This window comes from Acipenser ruthenus, chromosome 3, assembly GCF_902713425.1.
Source record: "Acipenser ruthenus chromosome 3, fAciRut3.2 maternal haplotype, whole genome shotgun sequence".
Taxonomy (NCBI): Eukaryota; Metazoa; Chordata; class Actinopteri; order Acipenseriformes; family Acipenseridae; genus Acipenser; species Acipenser ruthenus.
Window position 1 is genome coordinate 39,898,924 of NC_081191.1, and position 26,600 is coordinate 39,925,523.

The window sequence follows — 26,600 nt, forward strand, 5'->3', positions numbered from 1 at the left end:
CTCATGTGGGAGAAGTGAGACAACAAACAGTAGAAGGGTTGAAGAGCCTAGACAGCAGTGCTTTACTGGGCAAACAAACACTGGTGCTTTCAGTTTGGTCTACTGCCAAGGCTGCAGTGGCCACTGACTGTGTACGAGGTTTCCTTGACAACAGCAGGGAAGCTGGAAGCTTTAATCAGTTCATACATCAGGAAATGATTGGGAGTTCCACGTTGCCTCAGCAGAGTGGGACTTTATGGTAAAGGAATGCTGCAGCTACCAGTCTCCACTCTAACCGAGGAGTTTAAGTGTGCCAAGGTCCGACTGGAAATGAAATTAGTAGAGTCACGCGATAAATGCGTAAGGGAGGCAGCACCTGTGTTGAAAACTGGAAGGAAGTGGGCGGCAAAGGAAGCCGTGGAAAATGCAAAGGTTGCCCTTCGAATCGGTAATATCATGGGGCAAGTTCAGCATGGAAGAGGAGGTCTTGGTCTCAATTTAGCTCCTCCTACATGGCACAAGGCAGCCCCAGCTCAACGGAGGAAGCTGGTAGTCAACAAGGTGCAAAAGCAGGAGGAGAGGATGAGGTGCGTAAGGGCAGTTTCCCAGGCCAAGCAGGGAGAATGGATGAGATGCTGCTGGCGAGACCTATGGTGGAACACAGCAGGATCAGTATCCTCATCAGGTCAGCATATGACGTTCTCCCACACCACAGAACCTAAACCTCCGGATAGGAGAAGATCCGTCATGTCCTTTGTGTTCATCACCACCAACATTAAGGCACATTTTGATAGGATGTTTCCAAGGACGGTTTACTTGGCCTTATGACCAGGTGCTGCGTTGTTTGGCCTTAGCATTGGAAGACACACACAACATAGATAATAAGTTGCCACCAGTTCCATCACAACATTACACACAAAGGACAACATTCCTCTGTCCAGGGGAGCAACCACCAAGAAAAGGTATTAAAACCAATCCTCGCCCAGGACAACTGGAAGCTGCTAGAGACTGAAAAATGCTGGCCGATGTTGGCCAACGGCTTATTTTTCCAACTGAGATTGCCACCACTAACCTTCACCCAGATATTGTCTTGTGGTCTGGATCAGCACACCTCGTTCACCTGGTAGAGTTAACAGTGCCATGGGAGGATGCTGTGGATGAGGCGTATGAGAGAAAGAAACTTTGGTATGCTCAACTAGCTGCTGAAGAGGAACAGCGAGGATGGAGAGTCCGGGTTTATGAGGATTGGGTTGTCGAGGATTTGTGGCACACTCTACAACCTGGTTTCTCAGAGACATCAGATTCAGTGGTCAAGAGTTGCGCCACACAGTGAAGAACTTATCTGGAGCAGCGGCTGGCTGTGGTTGAGACGGAATTATTCTGATTGGAGATTTCAATCACAATAGAAAGAATGCGACGTTGAAGCAGAGGTAAGTCAGCTGGGCTGAGCTGAGTGGGATATGGAGGGGGTGATTCTGGGACGCCAAAATCACCATCGAGCCCTCTTGAGGTGTTGTGAGCTAGTCGACAAAACACCAAGTATGGAAAGTGCCCACTTGAAGACCCCAGAGATGTACCCTAAGCTCAATCCAGACGGTTGTCATGCTGAGGCGCTGGGGAGACCACACTGTGGTTGATCCCTGAAGCCAGCATTGCAGCCGTTGTGTGTGCTGATGCACCAGGGAGGCAAAATAAGCTCATCCCTGGAGCCAGCATTACACTTTAGCCATCAACACAAGGCAGAAGGATATCTACATCATCAGATGGAAGGAAATGCAAATGGATGGAAACGCATTTGGATCACATTAGTTTACTGTAAAGCTACGTCTTAGTTGGTGCTTATCTTGGCAAGAGCCAAGTCTAAAATCAGCATGTCATGGAAATCTTGGCACCCTAGACTTCGTATAAGATCATTCAAGAAAACATGTTAAATACAAGCATTTAATGAACATTAGCCAATAATTAATATGACAAAAGACCAAAATACACAATTTCTGGTAGTTTAACAAACAATCTTCATAAAAAAACAAACGCACTTAAGCAATTTCAAATATTTGTTTGTGACAAAAATATTGCACCTTTACATTAACAGTGTAAAAATATAATAGAACTAATTAAATATATTAATTGATTGAAAACCATGGACACAGTAACTAAGCTGCATTATAAATATTATAATTATTATTTGTTTATTTAGCAGACGCCTTTATCCAAGGAGACTTACAGAGACTAGGGTGTGTGAACTATGCATCAGCTGCACAGTCACTTACAATTACGTCTCACCCGAAAGACGGAGCAGCAGGAGGTTAAGTGACTTGCTCAGGGTCACACAATGAGTCAGTGGCTGAGGTGGGATTTGAACCGGGGACCTTCTGGTTACAAGCCCTTTTCTTTAACCACTGGACCACACAGCCTACTAGCCTAATAAATAGTCAATAGACAGAAAATGAGGTAATTATCTGTTGAAGAACCACCTTTTGGCAACATAGCAGATGATTGTGAAGACAGAGGAGCTGGATTCACGTTTGAGAAAAGCACACATAGCAAACTACAACAAAGGAAATGGCTACAGAACAACATCAAAGAAATATGGAATACCAAAATCTACAATCAGAGCAATAATCAAGAAGTACCACAGAATAATTTCAACTGAAATGCTTAGAAAAAGTGAACGTCCAAAGAATTACGGGTACAGCAGGTAGGAAAATCAAAGCAGCTAAACAAAATCCAAGATTAACAACCAAGGACTTAAAGAAAGATTTAGAAACAGGCATACTAGTGCACAAAAGAACTGTACAAAGGCACCTGAACAGAAGAGTTGTATTCATGAAACTAAAATACAACAACTTTTCCCCAAAAATGGACCACAGTATGTTTGGAGAAAAAAAGGGAAAGACTTCAAATAAAGAATACCGTGTACCTACAGTTAAGACCAAATGAATGCAGCCATATAAGCATTCTACAAAGTACAATGACAAAATCTGCTCGTAGTCTGATTGGCAGACAGTTAATCTTCCAACACAACAACAACCGAAAGCATACGGCTAGGTCAACTCTGGAATTCTTGAAGAAAACAAAGATAACATTTTTGTAATGTTCTTTGCAATCCAATAGAAATGCTTGGAATGATCTAAAAAAAACTGTAGCCAAGCATTGTGTAACCAATGTGTCTCAGCTGAAGTAAATATGCAATACAGAATGGGCCCAGATTTTACCGCCAAGATGTAACATACTGGTTAAGAATGAACATAAACGTCTAAAAGCCGTAATAAAAGCAAAAGGAGTTAACACAAAATACTAAAAGTAGGGGTGCCAATACTTTTGTCATGAACGAATACTTTAAATTAAATAAGTTTGTTTTTTGATGAAGATTGTGGTATAGTGCCAATACCTTTGTCTGCAGTTTACATATAACTATTTTATTTTCATTAACATATACTGTATAATGGTACTTGAAATAAGGTTTTAAAGCAATTCAAAACAAGTTATGTCAATTTTAGAACCTTGTCAACAGTACCAGCTGCAAAAACAGTCATACATTACTATGACATACATTACTAATACAAAGTATTTTCATCAATGCACAACAGTTAGAGAAGATAACTGTCCATGAATGTTTCTGTACCTGTTTCTGTAACTTACAAACTTATGTAAAAAGGTATAGCTTTACTACTTGAGAGGCAAAACTGTTGTATATGTTTTCAGTTTCAAATATGATCTAGTAGACCATGCCCATAGCAGCTGCTGAAATGCTAGTTCATAGAGTGCTCCCTTGTTACGCTGCAATCTTTAAGAGCAAAGAACCAGTTATACAGTAAGGCGCTATGACTGTACATTATGGCAGTGGCTGCCTTTTTCCTTTTAATGCCATTTCACTTGCAAATGTCATTCTCGTCATTATAAGGCACAGCACACACAGCCTGGTTAAGTCCAGTGAATGCTGGGGAAGGCTTAATATTGGCAAATTTCAGAAATGTTGTGATCATCCTCCTCCTTCTATATGAAACTTCATGTTAAAGGTTTTTTTTTTTAATATGTAGAGCTAGTTAAAGCAATACCCTGATTAAAATGGGCATTACTTGATGTCTGGTACAGTTATCTATGAAGTTGGGAAGGTAGAGGGTATTGCTCACTAGTCTGTATTATTACCTTTAGAAACCAATAAACATAACCTAACATAACCTAACATTTAAACCATTAAAAAATCACAAAAATAATAATAACTCATTTTGCTTTGATCGACTGATGAAAGTTCAGAGATTTCTAAGATGAATCTGAATCCCCTCTATTGAACCCATGTGGCTGAGAGAGACACCCTCCACAAATCAACTCGTTAAAAACCTTACAGTGTCAAAAGGTTTACTTAACAGCCCCAAGGTGTTCACCTGAATTGGATTTTTTTTTCAAAATTGACAGTTAGGCAATGGTTCAGAAGTTAAATGAGAGCAGAAGGAAAGACAATGTACAAGAAGCAAGTGATCATGAAGGAGGTTGCAATGTTCAATTGCATTAGCTTTGTATTGAGATACTTTCTATGTCATTTACGAGCTTTAGCATGCCTGTTTGCTTATCAGGCTATAAAGCACTATTTGTTTTCAAAATAGCAGCAGCAGCAGCAGCTGGACCTTCATAGCCTTCCTAGCCTGTGGGAAGCCCCTATGACATACCTCTCCTGTCTTCATTTTTCCATTGAGGACAGCCAGCTCATCTCTGAGCTCATCTCGCTCATTTCTAATGCAGTCAAAGTACTCTTTCTGCCTCTCTAGGGCCTAAGACAAGGCAAGAAGCAGGGAAAAAAGAATGGCACAGAGAAAGAGGATATCAAATGCAGAAGAGATAAAGAGCAAAAACAGAGCAGGCTGTGATGGAATTGGTGGGAAGAGATTCACACAAGAGGAAAACCATTCAATGTAGATCTACAAGGGATTCCACACCACGTTACTCGCATTCATTTTGGAACACGCCTAAAACTTCATGCAAGGCAACCAAATACATATAAAACAAAATATAAAATAAAATAACAAGTAACAATCACACACAATCACACACATTCTGAACACGTGGATGTTTTGTGTTCCTCAAAAGATGATTTTGTTTTTTAGAAACAAAATTATGTTATGTGATTTTTAGAGGGGTCATTGATACTGATCTAACAATACTGTTTTGATGATCTAACAGAGGCAAAGATTCTCAAAAACAATTAAAAAAACCTGCTGTTACCAACTTCATCCCATAATGAGTCATGCAACTTTGCTTTTTAAGTGGCTATGTTTTATCTATTTCAAGTTCTGTTCTAGGATGCATGGGTTTCTAAACTCAACAGCCTACAAATTAAAATAAGACTGCTTTAATCTGTTAAATAAATAAAAAAAACTGATGGCAGTCGTCATTCAAAACATGCATTTAAAACCCACAGTATGGTGAATATGGATTTTTGTCATGCACTACTGCTGAATCATTTGCTTTACTGGCAAGATAAATTCTTGTATCTAAAACTCTGTATCATGCAATAATGACTTACGATAGACTGCTGCAAAAATCTCTGTCTTTTTAAAAATGTAGTTCCTGCTCAAATGCTCTGCAAGTGGCAACTGAGCTAGTAGAGGTGTCACATATTCTTCAAAGGTGTACATAACGCAACAGGCGCACAAAAAATAGGCACTGCAGATGATATATCAAACAAGCAAGTTAAGATGCCTCATAGCCTATATATGCCTCATATACAATGCCTTGCAAAAGTATTCAGACCCCTGACCAATTCTTTCATATTACTGAATTACAAATGGTACATTGAAATTTCGTTCTGTTTGGTATTTTATTTTAAAACACTGAAACTCAAAATCAATTATTGTAAGGTGACATTGGTTTTATGTTGGGAAATATTTTAAAGAAAAATAAAAAACTGAAATATCTTGCTTGCATAAGTATTCAACCCCTGTGCTGTGGACAACCTGGAGCAAATCTGCCAAGAAGAATGGGCCAAAATCACTCCGACGCTGTGTGCAAAGCTGGTACATACTTACCCCAAAAGACTTAAAGCTGTTATTGCAGCGAAAGGTGGCTCTACCAAATATTAATGTGTGGGGGTTGAATACTTATGCAAGCAAGATATTTCAGTTTTTTATTTTTCTTAAAAATATTTCCCAACATAAAACCAATGTCACCTTACAATAATTGATTTTGAGTTTCAGGGTTTTAAAATAAAATATCAAACAGAACGAAATTTCAATGTACCATTTGTAATTCAGTAATATGAGAGAATTGGTCAGGGGTCTGATTACTTTTGCAAGGCACTGTATATATATTATTTTCTTTTAATATAGCACCTTTCATAGTGGAGGTAGGCTGTGAACTGTGCATTATATGCAGAGTCACTTACAATAGGACAATGATTTAACATCTCATCCACAGGATGAAGCACAAGGTAAAACCAAAATGAAAGTTTAAAACCAAAATGAAAGTTTAAAACCGAAAAACTGCTAAAAGAATGGTGCATATCATGATACACGTGTCATGTATCATGTGTATTTTTTTAAATATGAAAAAAATAAGCTGAACACAGTGTTACTGTTTCACTCATACTAACAAATTATACAATCAGACATAATTTATAAAGGATAAAATAATGCATTGTTATTTTCCTGGTACCCCCATTGTTGCCGTGGTAGGTTAGGAGTGGCAAATCACGTACAAATAATACATTTAATAGCTGGTATTCATGCCCGCCAGAAGAAAAAAAAAAAAAAAAAAAATTATTGTTTGGTGTGCTGGTTTATTATGTTACTATAGTACATATGACTCTATGGATAATGCCCTGACACTTGAATGCAATCAATGTACCGTAAGAACCATCGGAATAATAACTAAGCGTTTTTTTCATTTATTCATTTGGCTGTTTTAGTCAGTTTAGCATCATTTTTTTATTTTTTATTACATCTAAATTAGGTCTACACATAGTAAATAACAGGCGCAAGAGACTCAAATTATTATTTTTATTTTTTTTTACTCAAAAACTTCCAGCTCCAGCTTTTACTTCATATGATGCATTTTTTTGATGTACCAGCACCGCTCATCAAATAAACAGTTTAGAAGCCCTGAAAACAATTCAGACCTGGACATCTGCACACTCAGACTAGTACAGTATGTCTGAAGCCGTGGTTACCCTAACTGAGGTCTGTCAGAATCAAATTGGGTAAGCCTTGTCATAACTATTCATTTATGTTACTATACTAAAATTATTAAGGAGTGTTAATATAAACCATCTACATGCAGCCAAGTGCGCAATGAACTCCCAAAAATGCAGCTGACATAATGCTTCGAATGGCAATGCTTTTTCATTGTATGAAAAGGTCTGTATTGGGTTCGGTTCTGTTGAACTTTTGGTTGGTATCGTTCGGTTTGGAAGTTTAAGAAATTGATGGTTTCGTTCTGGGAAAATCTTGCATCCCCAATACGTTATATTCTGTTTGTTATGCTTGCCTTGTAGAAAGCTTTGGGTGTAACAAAAACATTGTAGCCGTTTGCCACAGGATAATCCGCAGTTATTAGGGAAAACAGGTTAAGTTGCATGGTGCCAGACTTACAGATTTGCAGGAAATCAGTCTATCGCACATCATAATCCCCTAAATTTGATTTGCGTCTCCTACCCCAATTTTTTTGTCCTTCCAGTTAATCGTTTCCTGCAGATCAAACACTTCCCTGGTGCGAGAATCTAACTTTTGCTGCATACCCTGGTTCTCCTGGAGTATTTATGTGCACAAAAACAAGAAGAATAGAAAAGAAATGAAATGAAATGAACAGAAAGGAAAAAAAGAAACAAAAGAACTGTAAAATGAAGCACAGGGGGGGAGGGATCAATTGAACATAACAGCCAAGACACTGGGAGATGGTTCTGCGCTGTAACAAAGAAACCTTTGAAAAGCAGTAAGTTGCCAAGATAGAGACTGTTGACTGTTTTGAGTTGAAACAAAAATGTGAGCAGAATTGAAATAGTAGTTTGTTTTTTTTCCTGGTATAAAGCATAGTAAATAAAAATGCCAAGTGAGAAAGACCCACAGTTAATCTTTGTGTCTACATGTTTGTTTTATTCAATCCTTGAACTTTGATTATCAGTTAATAAGACGCATGGTGTTGTTCTTTCTAAAAGTAAAGCAATGAACATAATTAAACATTGTTGTAGTCCATTACCTCCTGTAAAAACACCATCCAAATAAAAAAAAACATCAAAAGAAACTTGGAAACAAAGATACCCTACAGCATGTAAATGTAAAAAATGTGTGTCGTGTCTTACCTCGATTAGCTCATCTCTTTGGCGAACACCTTCTTTAAGTTCCTCTATTTTATGCTGAAGGACGTTACACGTGTGCTTTTGTCGCTCTAATTCCTGCAACAGAAAACGGCTGATGTCATTTAAGAAATGTAAATTTACTGCAGTGCAATGTTTTTCCTTAGGTGTTGCACATATAACCAACTTGCCAGTGCTGCAGAACACTGGGATTTGATAAGAAGCAGTTCTCTTGTTGGATGCTTAGTAGACAGTATCTTTGCTTGCGTTGAAGACTGCGTGATAATCCAGATTACCTTTGATTTATCTTCGGTTTCTCGATGCATTTCTGCCATCAGTTCCTCCATCTCCTCAATTACATCTTTGAGCGTGTCCACCTGATAGATCAGGTTTGCTTTCTCATTGTCCAGCTGTGCGTTGGAGACCATTGCTTTTTTGTACTTCTCTTCCACTTCTGTCAATGAATCCTGCAAGATTTACACAAAACAGGGTTCAGCGTATTTTAATCTGTGACCCTTAATGCAAGACACATTGGAGAACTCATCAGACCATGCAAAGCATCTCAGTCACAGGAAATGCAGGGGCAGTCGGGCTATAGGTTAAAGAAATGTACTTATTAGAATTAAACAGGCACAATAACCACATAAAAACAATAACTTCGACCATTCTGTCCACTTTTCTGGAAAACAAAAATAAACACACTCATTGCAATTAACATATTGCAATTTCATGGCTCTACTATAATGCAAATGCTTTACAAATACTGTACGGTAGACAGCATCTAACCTACATTACAAAATTAAGGATTACAACATCAGAGACTCTTAAGAACACTACATTAATCCCAGCAGACATATGTATATATCTATGACTATGAATATATATAAATAAATAAATAAATAAATAAATAAATAAAATGATGATCCATGAGTGGATATAACGGCATCTGGCATAGGGGGTAGACTCGCTGTGATCTCAACACTGGCAAAACTAAATTAAGATTTAATCCATTACCCAGATGCTGCTAGATATTTGTATACACACAGTGCTGCCTGCTTCCTCCATGGGTTTATATCCGGGCTTGATATCACAAGAGAATAAACAAAACAGATAATGTAAGAACAGGCCTGGATTAAACTATGAGTGGAAGGAAATATTAGCAGGTCTATCAGGACAATGTGTACATTATAAACCACAAACTAAACAAAACAAAACAGGAATTAAAAATATAAATCAATAATGGGGAGAATCTCCCCCTCCCCTCCCAAAGCATTCAGCAATGGAGACATAAAAACAGTGATCTGGATAGAATAGTTCAGATACAGTAGGTCTGACTTCTGTACAGATCCAGTATAATGGCATAAAAAAATGAGACACAGCAAAAGATTTATATTAGACCAACACAAACATTTAAGATAACACGCTTATTTAGTTAAACTGTTTGTTTGCCAATTATCTAACCGTTTATCCACTTGGGAGTTTGTTTATTTCCTTGTACACTTAACCAGCCCCTACATAAATAAATACATCATTAGAAATACCATTTTAATGAAAATGTAGATCACCATGACATAGACCACAGTATGTACAGCATATGTGATAATCTACTGTAAGTGTGACGTATTGACAAATGGACAGACTCACAGTTTTTTTTTTCCGTCTCAAACCTACCTGATAAAAGCTGAAAAAGCAAATGCAACTTCCCGTCAACCATCATTTGAAAATCAGAGCAAACCAGTTTTCCATTATATTCAGGTATATTACAATTCCATGAACTACAATTATTTATTTATTTTTTTAATTTAAAATGAATACCTGGATAGCACAACAATGTTCATTAAAATAATAAAAACCTCATGCATGCAGTGTGTTCTAGAGAAGTTACGGAGCAGCTCAGCTAAAAGAAGAGTTAGTTACATCAAAGTGTGGTTAATGTGAAAACAACAGCCATCATCAGTCATAGAAAACAGAAGGCATGCTAGGGGCATCAGCCCGGATACCTTGAGCTCTTTTAGTCCCTGCATGTATCTCCCTTCTACATCTTGTATCTGGTCCTTAAGATCATAGATATCCTGTTGAGCACATGGAACGAACCACAGGATAAATCAGCAAGAGGGGAAAGAATGTCAAAAAGTGAAGCTTACAGAAGATCAAGACAGAGACCAACATATAAAATCACCAGGTGTGCTGACCATGCAACAAATACACCGTAAGGGAAAAGTTAAATTATTTTTTTTTATTGTTGCCAATACATTCAGCACAATGACAATGAGCATGTATCCCGGTATGGAAAAAAAGAGACATCCCAATACACAGCTATGTAAACAAATAGGGTTTAGCGATGCCGACATACCAGCTGGTTGTAGACAGTACTCCAGTAAAAGCACTTGATGTGCTCCTCTTTTTTTTCGCTTTCTGACTTGCATCTCAAATCTAAATATTGAATAGTACAGTATAGTTTACTGTCAAATGTGAATTAACAAAGAGAGCACTGTACTTATACAAACTTCAGGTAGAGGATGCGAGGTATAGGAGGCAGTGTGGTCCAATGGTTAAAGAAACGGGTTTGCAACCAGGAGGTCCCTGGTTCACTCACTGATTCACTATGTGACCCTGAGCAAGTCACTTAACCTCCTTGTTAATAAACAAATAATAATAATAATAATAATTATAATAATAATAAATTATGTGTAAACCCTCTTGTTTTTTCTGCTTTATACAATTACAAGTTGTGCGGTACACTCAATAGTACTCTATATACTTATTTATTTATTTATTTATTTTATTTATTTCTTAGCGGACGCCCTTATCCAGGCGACTTACAATTTACAAGATATCACATTATTTTTACATACAATTACATTATTTTTTACACATTATTTTTACATACAATTACCTATTTATACAGTTGGGTTTTTACTGGAGCAATCTAGGTAAAGTACCTTGCTCAAGGGTACAGTAGCAGTGTCCCCCACCTGGGATTGAACCCACGACCCTCCAGTCAAGAGCCCTAACCACTACTCCACACTGCTGCCCTATGCAAGAGTGTAGTACACAAGAGCTCACATTACACAAGCGCCTCATACAAGGGATGCAACTTTAGTTAAGAAAACTGCAGTAAAAAAAAAAAAAAAGTTGTTTCTAATCCACACAAATATTCACGTTTAATTATCCTGGTAAGAGAAAAGATTTTATTGCAAAGGGAAACATAAAATATGATTTCATGGGGAAGGGCTGGTGGGAGTCATCTCATTTCCTGCAGACAGCATGAATAAAGGAATGGGATGTCAGCACTAATATGAATACAGTATTTAAAGTTGCAATCATTACCAGTACAGGAAACATGAGTTAATTAAAGATCTTACCCTCAATTCACTGAGTGAAGCGTCTGGATCTACTATACTGCCAGTATCCCCGCTTCCTCTCCGAGACGAGGTCCCACCCAAGGAGGCCAGTGCAGCAGCAGATAATCCAGGTACAGCATTACGGGACACTGGCTGAAAAAATTGTAATAAAATACACAGTCACATGAAAAATGGCAAATTCCTATATTTTGGATCTAATTTAATTATAATTACTCATGTAATTACATAGTAATTACATTGTAAATAGACACCCACATGTACAATACATACATTTCACATACAAAGCTATAAACTGCCATAATGTATTATTTGTTGTTGCATTGTAACTACATATGCAACCAATAATACATGTAATTACTGTCATAATACAGTGTTATTACAGTGCAGTTAGACATTTTATGTAAATTATTACCCAATTTTCTAACTAACTATCTTCTATTACCCTGAATGTACTCTATTAGTCATGAAGAATGAATATCAACCTTTTGTTAAGTAGATATTACACAATAGAATTATTATTTACAGTAGATAACTGAACTAGCAATGTTGGCCATTACTATTATTCATTAAAACATTTCTGTGACATTACCATTTGATCTTTTGATTAATTCTACAGATCTTTTAACTATGGCTTTGAAGATAAGGTGACCATATGGCTCTGTGTTCAGTGGGACAGTTCAGCCTTTTCAACTCACAACCCAATGCATTCTGGTGCGTTTTACCTCTCAGGTACCATTCTTTTCTTTAAGAGAAACAGAACTACGCTTACCAGAATGCATTGGGTTTTGAGTTGAAAAGCCTGGACTGTCCCAAACTGTCCCGCTGAACACAGAGCCTTATGGTCACCTTATTCGAAGAGAAGGGGAGTGCAGGGCAGATATATTGTTGATTAACAAATCCACAGTTTGTGCTACGAATCCACAGAAAACTACTGATTCATCAACCAAACCACAGAACAATTCAACAGTTCAACTTAGAAAAGGGCTTGCAATTTGAGTTTAGCATTTCATATTGTTTGCTAAATGTAATACAATTATACATTAACATAATGTAAAAAAAAAGTTTTCATAAATTATAAATATTGTGACAACGCTTTGAACACAGTTCTGGGTTCCTAACACTGTCTCTGGGGGATAAACCATTCTCGACAACAAAGGATGGGTTTAAACAAGACGGTACCTGTATGTTTATTTGGTCTTAGGTGTTCCTTTTCCAGTGGGAACACGGCTTCTTTTAACAAACAATACAAAACTAAAATAAATCTTAGCTCCTGTTTTGGAGTGCTAACTAAACTTAACAGGATCCCTAACTTTCAGTCAGACCGCTAATCCGGCTCACTGACTTTAAACCTATTTTTCACAAATCGCAGATTTAATGTACTTTGTTTTAACATACACCGTATTCAGGTCTAAACACAAGTCCTTACCTTCACACAGACATATATTGTCTTGAAACCTGTCCTTTTATACCTGCCTGGCTTGCTAAATTACAAACAGATGTATAAGCTTAACTGATTGCCAGTTCATCAGTGTTTTTGGACAGCTGTGGCATTCTGGGAGATGTCATTTTTCATTCCTCATTTAAACAGCAAGAATTACATCTCTTTTTTTCCACCCACATTTTTTTACTGCCTACCTTAAATTCTAGGATAAAGACTGCATACTATTCAAGGTCCTATGCATCTCCCCTCTACAATTTTACCCCATATTCTACCACAAAATTAATTTCCACATAGACAACCCCTATCTGTTTTAGGTTTGGCAAAACGATCTATAACTTCATTCTCCGCTCATGATTCGCATTTCCATTTTTCTAATGCAACTTTCATGTCCTGCATTTTTGTCTGTGTAAGTGGGACTTGAAACTCGAAACTCAAACTCATGCCAACATTCCCAAAATATGAAAGACAAACATTTTAACTGTTTGAACTAAGTGTAATAAATTACCAAATTAACAATCAATTGAATCTCATTATCAAACAGGTATCAATTAGGAAATAATGTTTTAAGTGGCATAAGAAAATAATCATAGTCTTTAAATGAGACTCAAAACAGTGAATTATTTTTACCGAGTCAACTCTTACCATTGTTCTTCCCTTACATATGATAGGTAAACTTACCCGAGTGAATGAGTCAGTGAAATGCTTGTCACTCTTGTCATCCAGCTAAACAAAAAATAAAACACGAGTTACATTTAAGTACCACACATGTACAAGCTTGCTTTAAAAACTATTTGATTTTTATGGGTGCTGCAGTACCACCACCGTTAGGTCCCTGAAAAGTTGTGTCCTGTACAGTAGACATTTTAAAATATTCATCAACAAGGAGATATTCCATAATTTATATTAAAAAAAAAAAACACATACAAACAACAACTACTGTACAACATTGCTGAATTCATGCCAATGTAAAGAATAACAAAAGGGAGTGTACCAAATGATCTGCTTGAAAATACCTGGCCCTGGTGTGAAACCTAAGATTTTTAAAATCACTGTTATTGTGAGTTTTGCAAAACGCAGATAATATAAGACAGACATTTTATGGAAAAGGCACAGTATTATACTAAATAACATTATCAAAGTCTAAATACTCATTGAAGTTAAAGAGCTAACCAGGTGCATAACAAAAAAGTACTGTAGATTCTTCAAACTCTTAAACAACCATGTATGATGCATACTGTACATTATATGAAAAAATAAAAAGTAATAAATGAAGTCAAGATGCTTATTATTATATGCATTAAAATTGTACATTTATCTAAAATGGTTAGTACCAAAAAACTCAAACCAATTATTAGAACACATCGATTTCAAAACGTGCAAAAATCTGTGTCACCTGTTAGAGCAAAATCTAACACCCTTACAGTCACATACTGTATGTCTGGTAGCAGGTTTTCCCGGAACAGGTCACATTGTATGCAGTGACTTATTAATTCACAAACACCTTACTGGATGTGCACTACATTGTTAAGTTAAATTAGTCAACAGCTTAATTTCACTGTAGGAGGTTATGTTAGTCAGAAAGTGTGGTCAGCTACAGTAAACATTCCTCTCAAACGAATTCAGTCCATGCTTTAGCTATTTGCCCAAAAACTCACACTGTCCAGGTCTGGGATGCTAAGATCATCCAAGTCAGATACAATGCTCCCCCTGCGGTTAGCGCGGCTAAAATAATCTGCAGCTGACTCACTTATATCAGAGAAGTCAGAGGACTACAGAACCGCAGAGGAGGAAGACAGCAAGCAGGAAGAAGAAAGGAGAATGGTGTTAACACATGTGCAAGACATACAATAAATTCATATTGTATCTCTGTTTAAGGGAACCGTACAGTAGGTATTTAAACAGTTACCATGATCTCACAGTGCCTAGTACTTTACCCCCCCCCCCCCCCCCAAAAAAAAAAAAAACAATTGATTTTCCTGCAAACTTCTTTTTACAACCTACATTGTCTATGCAAATTGGAACAAAGTGTAACAAAGGAGTGAAAACCAAATCCAATTACCATATTAACAACCAACTGAATATCGTTATCTAACAAGTTTCAAATTACAGTAGGAAGAAATGTTTTACATTGCAAAAACAATTCAAAGTGTTGATTCAGTAACAAAATAATCCACAGTTTCTTGTTCCTTCTGGCACTCAAAAGAGTGAATTATTTTGATTTAACACTTAATCTTGTTTATCTATTGTAGAATGTTGCCCGAAAATTCTAGAAATTCACAATGTACATGTCTGAATCCCAAATGATGAAAATCAAGTACAGGAAATAACCATTATAGTAATTTAAAACAGAATATATAGCTGGCTCTTTGAGCTAATATATATATATATATATATATACACACAGTGCCTTGCAAAAGTATTCAGACCCCTGACCAATTCTCTCATATTACTGAATTACAAATGGTACATTGAAATTTCGTTCTGTTTGATATTTTATTTTAAAACACTGAAACTCAAAATCAATTATTGTAAGGTGGCATTGGTTTTATGTTGGGAAATATTTTTAAGAAAAATAAAAAACTGAAATATCTTGCTTGCATAAGTATTCAAACCCTGTGCTGTGGAAGCTCCCAGTTTACACCGATGAAAGAAATTGCCCTTACAAGGACACAATTACCTTACCATTGGCCTCCACCTGTGAACCATTAAAGTTGCTGTCACATTTTCTGGATAAAAACCCCACTGTTGAAGGATCATTGGTCAGGTTGTGAATCTGAAGGAAAATGAAGACCAAAGAGCATTCTACAGAAGTTAGAGATAAAGTAATACAAATGCATAGATTAGGGAAAGGGTACAAAATAATATCCAAGTGTTTGGATATCCCAGCGAGCACAGTTGGATCAATAATCAGGAAGTGGAAGCTGCATCACACCACCCAGGCACTGCCAAGAAAAGGCCGTCCCTCAAAACTCAGCGCTCAAACAAGAAGGAGACTTGTGAGAGAAGCCACAGAGAGGCCAACAATCACTTTGAAGGAGCTACAGAGTTCAGTGGCTGGGAGTGGAATAATGGTGCACCAGTCAACCATATCAAGAGCTCTGCATAACACTGGCCTGTATGGGAGGGTGGCAAGAAAGAAGCCGTTACTCAGAAAGTACCATCTGAAAGCACGTCTGGAGTTTGCCAGAAAGCATGAGAGTGACCCAGCTGTGATGTGGGAAAAGGTTTTGTGGTCAGATGAGACCAAGATAGAGCTTTTTGGCCAAAACTCAAAGCGCTATGTGTGGCGCAAACCTAACACTGCCCATGCCTCAAGACACACCATCCCTACAGTGAAGTATGGTGGTGGCAGCATCATGCTGTGGGGATGCTTCTCATCAGCAGGGACTGGGCATCTTGTTAGAATTGAAGGAAGAATGGATGGAGCAAAATACAGGGAAATACTGCAAGAGAACCTGCTTCAGTCCGCTAAAAAACTGAAGCTTAGGAGGAAATTCACCTTTCAGCAGGACAATGATCCCAAGCACAAGGCCAAAGCAACATTGGAGTGGCTCAAGAACAAAAAGGTGAATGTCCTACAGTGGCCCAGTCAAAGTCCTGATCTCAATCCCATTGAGAATCTGTGGCACTATTTGAAAACTGCGGTACACAAGCGTCGTCCAACCAACCTGAACAACCTGTAGCAAATCTGCCAAGAAGAATGGGCCAAAATCACTCCAACACTGTGTGCAAAGCTGGTACATACTTACCCCAAAAGACTTAAAGCTGTTATTGCAGCGCCACATATATAAATGGCTCTACCAAATATTAATGTGTGGGGGTTGAATAATTATGCAAGCAAGATATTTCAGGTTTTTTATTTTTCTTATAAATATTTCCCAACATAAAACCAATGTCACCTTACAATAATTGATTTTGAGTTTGTGTTTTAAAATAAAATATCAAACAGAACAAAATTTCAATGTACCATTTGTAATTCAGTAATATGAGAGAATTGGTCAGGGGTCTGAATACTTTTGCAAGGCACTGTATATATATATATATATATATATATATATATATATATATATATTAGTAGAGATCTCGGTGAGAGTGGTCCCGGGTTTGTGCCCACCCTCCGCCTGTGTGTGGATTGCCTCGCTCTGTGTGATGCGTCTGCCTGTGTTAACCGAGATCGCTACATTGGTGTCAGAAGTGGACACAGGTACCCCGGCACGCACTCGTCGGACTGTAGCCTGGAGAGCGTCTTGAAGTCTTGAGGACTTGAGGCTGGCAGGGGAGGGTGTAGCATGCACGGGGGAAGGCAGCAGCAGGGCTGGTAGGCGACGTGGATGGCTTATGTCACATACAGAGACATAAGCCCGACATACACTCCTTGCAAAGGAGCTGGCTCTTTTGTACAGCGGTATTGGGTCGCGCCCTCCACCACACTACTTAAAGTTAATAATAATATACTGTGAAGAGATCAGTAATTCAATCTGGATGTGATATTGTAAACACCACACAAAAACAAAGCATATGGCTTAATTCTCTGCAGGTAGATGAAGAACAAATACCATCTCCAAAGCACTGTTTGTCACAGTACAGACAAAACAAAACAAACAAACAAAAAAAAAAACAACACAGTAAACTGAAGTAATTGTTTACTCTTGGCAGACAGAAGACAGAAAAAATTCTAACTTTTTTCCCATAGTTTATTTATTTATTTTGCAAACAGTGCCACAAAAATGTTTAATAAAAGCAAAACGAAACACACGCACGCACGCACTGGAGTTTAAATTCAATTCAAGGTCAGATTCATAGGGATGAAAATGTTAGAATATGTCCTATTCTGGTTTGGTTATTTTAGTAAAAATGGTCCTCATTAAACTGGGCATAGATGCCCCCTGTTGAATGTACTATTTAAAGGATGTATGATAACACAATTCTTCAAACCATAAGGTATATATATTTGAACCAGGGTTGCAAGTAAAGGCAGCTCACCACACTGTCCCTCCGCCCACGGCTGGCACGATCCTGGGAGACAGTGCTCGTTGTGTCATCATCAGAAGACTGAAGATTAAACACAAAATGATTACAAACAGTTCTGCACATTTGGAGTCTGAGGCACAGCATGCAATTTCTGACTTTACTATAATGATATAGACTAAACTAAACCCGATGCCAGTATACACACAGAAGCTGGAGGGCTGCTGTGAGGAAACTTGGTGCAAGCACTGACAAACTTATGTTGTGCTAATAACAGTGAAAGAGAAATATCTGTACAACTCCAACTATTTAAATAGGTGCATCTCATTCTTCAGTGAGGAACAATACTGTGCCTACAACATTTCATCCCGCTGCAAAAACATTTAGGCAGGAAGATCAAAAGATCTTCTCTAACTTTACAAAAATAGGCAGTTTTCTCCTGTTGTGGAGAAATACTGGTGGCTAAGTGAAAAAGAATCAAAACACAAACAAATACCCCAAAACACAGCATCTACAATGAAAATATACTGTATTAAAATGAATTACAGTTCCAAGGATTATTGATCTGTTTGTAATACAGTATAACTTATTTTTCACCAGTACTATAATCTCCTGTCATTTTTATTCTCCAAGCAAAAAAAATAAGTCTGTTGAGTGACAGTGCTGGGATGTCATGTTTATATATTCTTTTAAAATTGAAACAATTATATAAATTCAAACACATTCACAAATTGTTAGGTGCTACAGAAAATGCTTAACTTTGGATACAGAAAACTATTATGCGATTGTTTTACAGCACATTCTACTCCAGTTACAGTAGCGCTGGCATGAGACTTTTTTCCCATTATTCAGTCGAGAGAAATGGTAGAAAAACACAACAGGAAATTAAATGAGTTAGGAACACAGCCTAAAGCATTGTCCTAGACTTGACTAGTACAGCATGTTAAGTATGTTTTGCTTGTATTTTATACAAGTAAAATACTGTACAGTGTGTCTGTTTTTGGTTTCCAGCTCATGTTTGTACTTCAATAATACCACCAAAGTAAGTTGTTTAATGATTTTACTATATTATTTATATTACTATATAAAGCTTAAGGGGACTAGACTATAGAGGAGACTGCAATACAGTACTAATAACTCAATGCACATGTTTTTGGAAAAACTGTAGTTAGTAAACTGGAAACAAAACCTGAGGTTAAAACACAACATGACTACACCTCGACACTCACCATAGGGCTGCTACGAGTGGAGCTTGCTCTTGAAGAAGAAGAATAGCTGTATTCTGAAGGCTGTGAACAGTCAGCATTGGTTATTAGCCTATGCATCAACCCAGGAAACTGCATTGTAGGCTAAGAAACTCAACTTCAATTTTAAAAGTATACAACAGGCCATCGACACTTACAGCTCTTAAACTACTGTATGAACCATAGAGACCATCGTCACACAAAGAAGCCTAAAGTTTAAAAAAACAATCACAAGTCAGTCAATGCATTGGAAAGGGCAGTTTCAAGGGCAGTCTTCTGAGCTACCAGTACTCAATACTACTACAGCACTCCCCCATGCATCAAGGTCCCATCATTAGATGTTTAAAATTCAGTTTGAACGTAGGAAGTAAAAATCAATCCAAATGTTTGAACTGTTACCGTGTACAGTAACAGATTAAGGTGTACTGTGTACTTAAACTCTGTCCTGCAATACTGAAGATACTGCAACTGGTCAAGGCCCTAGCTCAAGGAGTACAGAGGAGGATGGAGACGCCCAGTAAAACTTGAATAGATACAAAATGTACAGTAAAAACGGCTAGAATTTGGTTACAGTACATCGCCAAAGCTGCTGAAGCATTTGTTCCACATGGTAACAGAGACATACTCTAGCAGTGTCACTGTACTTACAATTGATCAAAAAGTCTCATGCACACTGATTTCTAGTATACAATGTACTCCATTTTTTCATATCCTTATCCAAAATGCAAATAACCATTTTTACAAGCAGGGATAGGAACAAAATTTTTTTTTTTTTTTTTAAAAACCCAAAAAACACAGCAGCAGAAGACCATTATATTGCTAATATTTTGAAGTTTTAAATTCTACTGTGTGAAAAGAAAATATTAAGGTTCTGTTTAAGATATATATATCAGGAAGCAAATCACACACACACACACAAACACAAGATGAATCATTCATTTTTAACGAAACACACAATGAAAGCCAATTTGCCAATAGAAACCCACTGTACAGTATCTGTAAAATTAGAATATTAAAAAAAAATATATATGATACGGTAAATATTTCTAAACTAGTCTATTACAAGCAATTCAGGCTTAAACACTGTACTCATGCAGACTTAACCTCACAAAAAGAATGGAACTCCTCATGCAGACACTCTTGTAGCTATATACGAACCAAACTGTAGCTCCGTGTCAGACCACGAGAGTCTGTACTAGAGGATGACTGTGTTAGAGAGGGAAAGTGTAGTGTATTTACAACATATCACACAGTACTTGAATACAGAAATGGTGCATCAGGAAAAAAAAAAAGAAAAATAAACATTTATCAGAGGATGAGCAGCACACAATACTGACCCTGTAACTCTTGGGTGTTGTTGCGAGTGGGTCACTGTATAATGAAGAGGACTGCATAGGAATAATGAATAGAAATTAAGTGAGCATTGAAGCTTTAGTTGTAAATGGTGAAAAAGCAAACATTATTGACAACCTCTTTGAGTTTCTTTAAATAAAACCTACAGCAACTTCATGTCTAATGGATATAAAACCCTTATACTTGAGACCTGCTCTAAAAAAAGTACAGTATTATATCAGAACACACAAAAGGATATTCTTACTAACATGCCTGCTAGCCAAGGCACAGACACCTTCCTTTGGATTGAAATTCCAGTTATGAATTTCCAATGAACTTTCCACTCCTCAGCTCTGGCTTGGTTTAGAAATGCAGAAGACATAATTTTCTGGTGCAAGGTAATCTTGACAGCTATCCCCATGAAGGTCGGGGGGATACAGGGATAGAGAAAACACTAAACTGTAGAGCAGAGGGACAGTACTGCTACTGTAACAAGACAAGAATTACATTGTACTACACCGTAACACCTTCAAAGGATTCGATCACTTAATCAAGGACATGTTGTGCAACTGAGAGCTACTTGTATCTTGAATCCCTGTTTGATGCTGATAGCACAAACATATTCAATTTAAAAAGACGCACAAAAAAAGCACACAGACGGTTGGTTGACTTTCCCACCAGTTAATCCTAACTCCTGGACAGACAGCAACTACAGAAACAGCAGAAAGATCTCCTTTGAAAAAACAGCTTTAGTGTAAATTTACATTTCAACATCTTTTGTAAGAAGATTACGAAGATTACCAGAAGTTACGTGTGATCCGGCAGTTGTTGAACATTGGATTCTATTGAATATCATTGAAAGTGAGAAATGGTTACATTGGGACCCAATGGCATTTCCTCTTTCTTACATAGATCATGCCTACACTTGAAGCATACATAAATCTGGAATCCAAACCATAACTGTACAAGTCTCTCAGGCCCTGTCCACACTACATAACTGATCTCGAGAACCATACTGGAAACCGCTCAAACCAGGTCAAAGCATCTACACTGAAGTACCGTTTCATGTTGAGTCAGGCTTAATGCGTCCACACACCATTAGAATAGTTCAGTTACAATTCCCAGCAGCGCAACGAACCGTGAAAATTAATACAATAGTATCCCACCATGCACTGTATTTTATTTTAAAATAATGTGTTATGCCCCATATTAACAGCGGTCCATATTGCTAAAAAGAAATATAACAAGTATTGTGGAAAAAGTAAATCCGAACACACACACACACACACACACACACACACAAGTAGGGCTTGAAGTTTTCAGGTATTATTTTTAATCAGGTGACGTCCCTTTAAACAAATTGAGCTGATTCTTTTTAATAATTAAACTCAGAAAAAGCTGTTAATTACAAAACAATCTTTGTTTTTACCTTCATATCTTGCCTGAGCCTAATTCTGGTCCTCTTAATTTTATTTCAAACAGAGCTGACAAATTACGTGATTTGTTCATCCCAGATCCTACTTTTAACTCGCATTTCATTTTTGAAGTCGCCTAATTTAACGTTGTGTTTTTGTTATTTTCCCGCCTAGTTTAACATAGATGTCCGGACCGATTTTTTGAAGCATTAAAATGAATACCTAGTGCGGAGTGTACACTGATAGCAAGTCCTTCTGGCGCCTGCTCTGAGTATTTCGCCAAACATACCACAAAGCATTTTGGGATATTGGAGGATACACAAAAAAATGTAGTTTGGTATTACAGCGTCCACACTTCTGATAAACCGCACTACCTGATGTGATTTAATTAGAACCGGACTCGAGACTACCTCCTCAGGTGGTCTCGAGTCTGGTTCTCGAGTACGGTATTAAATGCTGCATAGTGTGGACGCAAACCGTATTTAGCACTTTTAAGCCGGCTTAAATGCAACTAATACAGGCATAGTGTGGACAGGGCCTCAGGCTAGTCTCCATTCAGTATTTATTTATTCTTGTGTTGGAGCTTGTGCAGTAAAAACCTTGTTGGTGTTAAGACTGTGTACAGTTTTGTTTGTTTAGTAAATGTTATACTTATGTTTAAAATCTACAATACTGCATACAGTACATCATAAACTGTGATTTTAATGTAATATTAGTTAAAACAAAAAAAAATGGAAAACTCTTATGTTTTGCTATGGACATTGCACAACTGACAGACAGTCTTACAACATACACCCAAGAGCTTGGAAGAGATTTGCAAACTGATGGTGTACCCAATATGTTTTACTGTGAAATTACACTGCAATACAACAGAGCAGAATTAAACATTAAAGGAAAAACTGAAGAATGAAATAGGCGCCAAGGCATTGTCAGAGGTTACTAATTGATGAGCAATGCCTGAATAAAAGAAAGAACACCAAAAAAAAGAAAATAATGAAATTAGAATTAAAAAAAATAAGAAAAAGAGGAAGACAAACCCGGGTATGGTAAGAAGAAACAGGTTTGGAGTGTTTTAGGCTGCTGTAGTTTCTTTGGTCATGGTAATATCCACTCTGTAAAAAGGCAAAGTAAAATAGATGCATTGTAAACAATGTGAAAAGCCATGATCAAACCAAAAGCCAGAAAAAACAAATACAATAATGCAAATGAAATCACATTAAAAATAAAAAACAATTGGAAAATAAAAAAGGCAGGATTCCAGACAGGGTTTCCCCTGGGTTCTAGATTTTTGTAGTCACTAGTGACTAATACTTTCTAAAAACATTAGTCACTCCAGATATTCAATAGTCACTACTGGCGCACAAGCTCAAGTTTTCAAGGGTGTTAAATCACTGTACTGACCAAAACAATTATTTAATTAAACCATTTTAATAATGCTCTACAGTTTAAATAAATTGGTAATTTACAGCTGTAAAGTTTTAGAACATTAAAATTCAAGAACCAGATTTATTTGCCCTGAAAAGCTACATACAGACACAGAATGCATTATGAATTACTTATACCATGTATGTCTTTTTACAATAAATAAATAAAAAAAAGTGTTAGAATATTATATACAACCCATGGAAACAGAGTTTTGCAATAAGGCTGAAACTTTGCTGCTTGTTTTCTTTTTCTGTTATCTGACGCTTGTGAGCTTTGTTTGTTCTTTTTTGTCTGGTGTTCCGAATCCAAGTCTTCAATTTCTACAGCTTCTTGTTCTGTTTGTTCTATTTCACTCTTGCTGTGTCCACGCTGAAAAAACAAGTGGATTTTCTTCTGCGACATTTTACAGTATTGGCTAACAGTTTTGTTTTTTAATTCGCGCGCACAAGTTTACCGCAATCATGTATTTATATTGATCAAGATTGGCAAGTGGTACTAAATAAAATGCGCTGTCTTCAATTTCAGAATTTTTCTAGAGTACTCCCAGGGGTACGTGTACCCCAGTTTGAAAACTGCTAGAAGAAACCACATTACCAACAGATACAGTTTAATAGTTGTAGTATTTAAATGCCGTTGTCCTCACTGGTAAATTCTTCCAGCTTCCCCTTTTATTTTGACAATTTCCATATAAAAAATGTCATTTTTATCTTGACATTTTTCATTCTTAGCCACCAAGTAAATATTATGGACAGTTTTCAAAACAATTGTTACTTTATTTTTACAACACACGTTGGTGTTGATAATAGGATAAACGCGTATATCTGCTTCAGCTTAAACGATGGCCCGTGTTACACAGAACACTACAAATAAAATGTCAAATATACACTATCATTGGTTTTGTGGATTTGCTATGTTTTTAACTTATTTTAATACTGCACATAATTATATAGTTTAGAAAATGCTACTTACCAAAACCATGTTGCACGTGAACTGTATTACATAATAATTTCCTTTATTCCGATTCCAGTGGTGTTTTCTCAATGCAAGATGTATTGTAGGCATATATACAGTGCCGTATAAAACCACATACACTGTATATATATAATATTATCATGCTCGTTATAGGCCTACTGGCGAAATGGTCAAGAGACAGTTGGTGCTTAACACATACGGAATAATTTTGGCCCTGAATTTTAGCATTTTTGGTCATAGAAAACTCACATTTCACATATTTTATAACGTTACCGTAGGCTTTTTTTTAGTTAATGCGTTTTCGTTTCACAAATCTTCTGCACACAGTATTTTTAAGCACAAGTATAATAATAATATTTCAACAGTCACTGCCGAAGCTTATTATTTATTCTTCCAGAAGTAATGGTCGGGTGTAACAGTGATACGAGGTTATGTTTGCGCCGGGCCATGTTGTTAACAAGCCTGATGTTGTCATCCAGACTTTACTGTCTGTAACCAGGGAGGGTGTGAGTGCATTCTACTGGACTCGAGAATAAAGGCACGAGAGTTTAATTATGAAAACGCAAGTATAAACAAACTAGTAAAAAAGATTAGCCTGTCGCCAGACATGTCATGGTAAAACAAAATGCATTCATTTACTGCGTATTGGTATTGATTGCATCTGGTCAGGGAAGGGGGACACACGAGCGCGTTAAGAGAATTTCAGCGGGACATTGGCGCAATGGCTTTGCCTAGCGCGAACACTGCGGATGCAAAGGTTTGAGCAGAACTCTCTGTAATCGTGAAAGCGCAGCAGCAGAAGAGGCTGTCAGGTTGCAAAGAATAATGTGCGGCTGAAAGTTACAGCAGCACCGAGCACAGCCTCATAAAGCGGTCTGGGTTACCATGGTAACTGACACGCAACATGAAACTGAGGCGCTGAATGGCTGACTGCATTTCGGTCGCCTACCACGGGATGAGAACGTTGCAGAGTCAATGAATCGATGAGGCCGAGGCGCTGATCTGATCAGCAGCAGTGACTCTTATGGTTTAGCGATCCCTTCTTTTGAAGAACGAGACGTTGTGTGTGACTTTAACAAAAGGGATTTTTTTTATAGTACAATCAGAAACGATCGTCACTAGTGACGATTCCACATTTTTTTTGTCGTCACTTTCAAAAAACATTTGCAAATTACGAGAGTGACGAGCGACAGCGAAACCCCTGATTCCAGATGTGACACACTACAGTACCCAAGTCTAGCTCTTGTTTGAGAATCAGAATGCCTTAGTAAATACATTAATAAATATTATAATGGAGTCCATTATACAGTTCAACATTAAGCCATATTCCTGTAAAAACAAATTATTATTGATTTCATTAAGTCCTACTTAGTTTTAAAAACAGAACATAAACTGGATAAGCCAGTAGCAAACCCTCAATGTGTCGGCATGGCCTTTACAATCCTGGACTTTTACAAGACAAACTGATCAATACACAAATAGACGAGGACTGAACTAACCAACAGATCCTTCCTGGAGTTACTGGAAACAGGCGTGCTCGTGACACCGTAAGAGGCACTGTAAGAAGAGCTCTGTGAGCAAAAGGAGGATAATCAGAAGATCAGACAGATAAGCCAAGGAGGATTACTGGATACACACTACATGCACAATATAGTATTAGAAAAGCCATTTACAGTACTGTAGGTTCACCACTCCTACAGACCTGCATGCAGTATTAAAACAGAACTGTATTAAATCAATCCAACTTAACAGTTTTGTTGCTGTTTTGATCGGAATTTCTTTACAGTATTAGAAATGTAACTATTTGCAATGAATGAAATCACGGAGCACCAGTAATGTAATTCTGGTGCCCAGAAATGCAGAACTGAATAGTCGTACTGTACTATCAAAAACCATATAGGCAAGCCCTGTCATAGTTTATGTCACTAGAAACCCTTGATGGAAGTGGAATCTAATGTACAGTAGGATGTACATTATACATTATTATTACTGTTACTGAAAACAAGAACATCTGGCTAAGGCACAAATAAACTGCATGTTATTTCTTTATGAAAACGTGTCCACTATGGTCACTGTTTACTGCGCTTTTAGTGATAACAGAACTCGTGTATTGCAATTTACAGTACAGTAAATTACAATGAACAGCCATTTAAGCTAGTTATTAAATGCATAGCA

General features: G+C 37.3%; 1 protein-coding gene across 24 annotated transcripts in view; it reads right to left on the reverse strand.

Moving 5' to 3' along the window:
• LOC117394601 (leucine-rich repeat flightless-interacting protein 2-like) overlaps window positions 1-26,600 on the reverse strand; it is an 86,816-nt gene that overhangs the window by 13,783 nt on the left and 46,433 nt on the right. For 5 of the 24 annotated variants that reach the window (XM_059012912.1, XM_033992913.3, XM_059012914.1 and 2 more), the window contains 15 exons: window positions 25,925-25,996; window positions 23,066-23,140; window positions 20,619-20,669; window positions 20,440-20,487; window positions 19,440-19,490; window positions 19,267-19,326; window positions 18,053-18,121; window positions 14,725-14,838; window positions 13,748-13,792; window positions 11,629-11,760; window positions 10,264-10,335; window positions 8,560-8,730; window positions 8,270-8,362; window positions 7,626-7,718; window positions 4,647-4,748 (listed from right to left, as the gene is read on the reverse strand). In XM_059012912.1, coding sequence (XP_058868895.1) covers window positions 4,647-4,748; window positions 7,626-7,718; window positions 8,270-8,362; window positions 8,560-8,730; window positions 10,264-10,335; window positions 11,629-11,760; window positions 13,748-13,792; window positions 14,725-14,838; window positions 18,053-18,121; window positions 19,267-19,326; window positions 19,440-19,490; window positions 20,440-20,487; window positions 20,619-20,669; window positions 23,066-23,140; window positions 25,925-25,996 — 1,248 coding nt within the window. The remainder of the gene's footprint in view (window positions 1-4,646; window positions 4,749-7,625; window positions 7,719-8,269; window positions 8,363-8,559; window positions 8,731-10,263; window positions 10,336-11,628; window positions 11,761-13,747; window positions 13,793-14,724; window positions 14,839-18,052; window positions 18,122-19,266; window positions 19,327-19,439; window positions 19,491-20,439; window positions 20,488-20,618; window positions 20,670-23,065; window positions 23,141-25,924; window positions 25,997-26,600) is intronic. The other 19 variants (XM_059012924.1, XM_059012918.1, XM_059012921.1 and 16 more) reach the window with 16 other exon arrangements.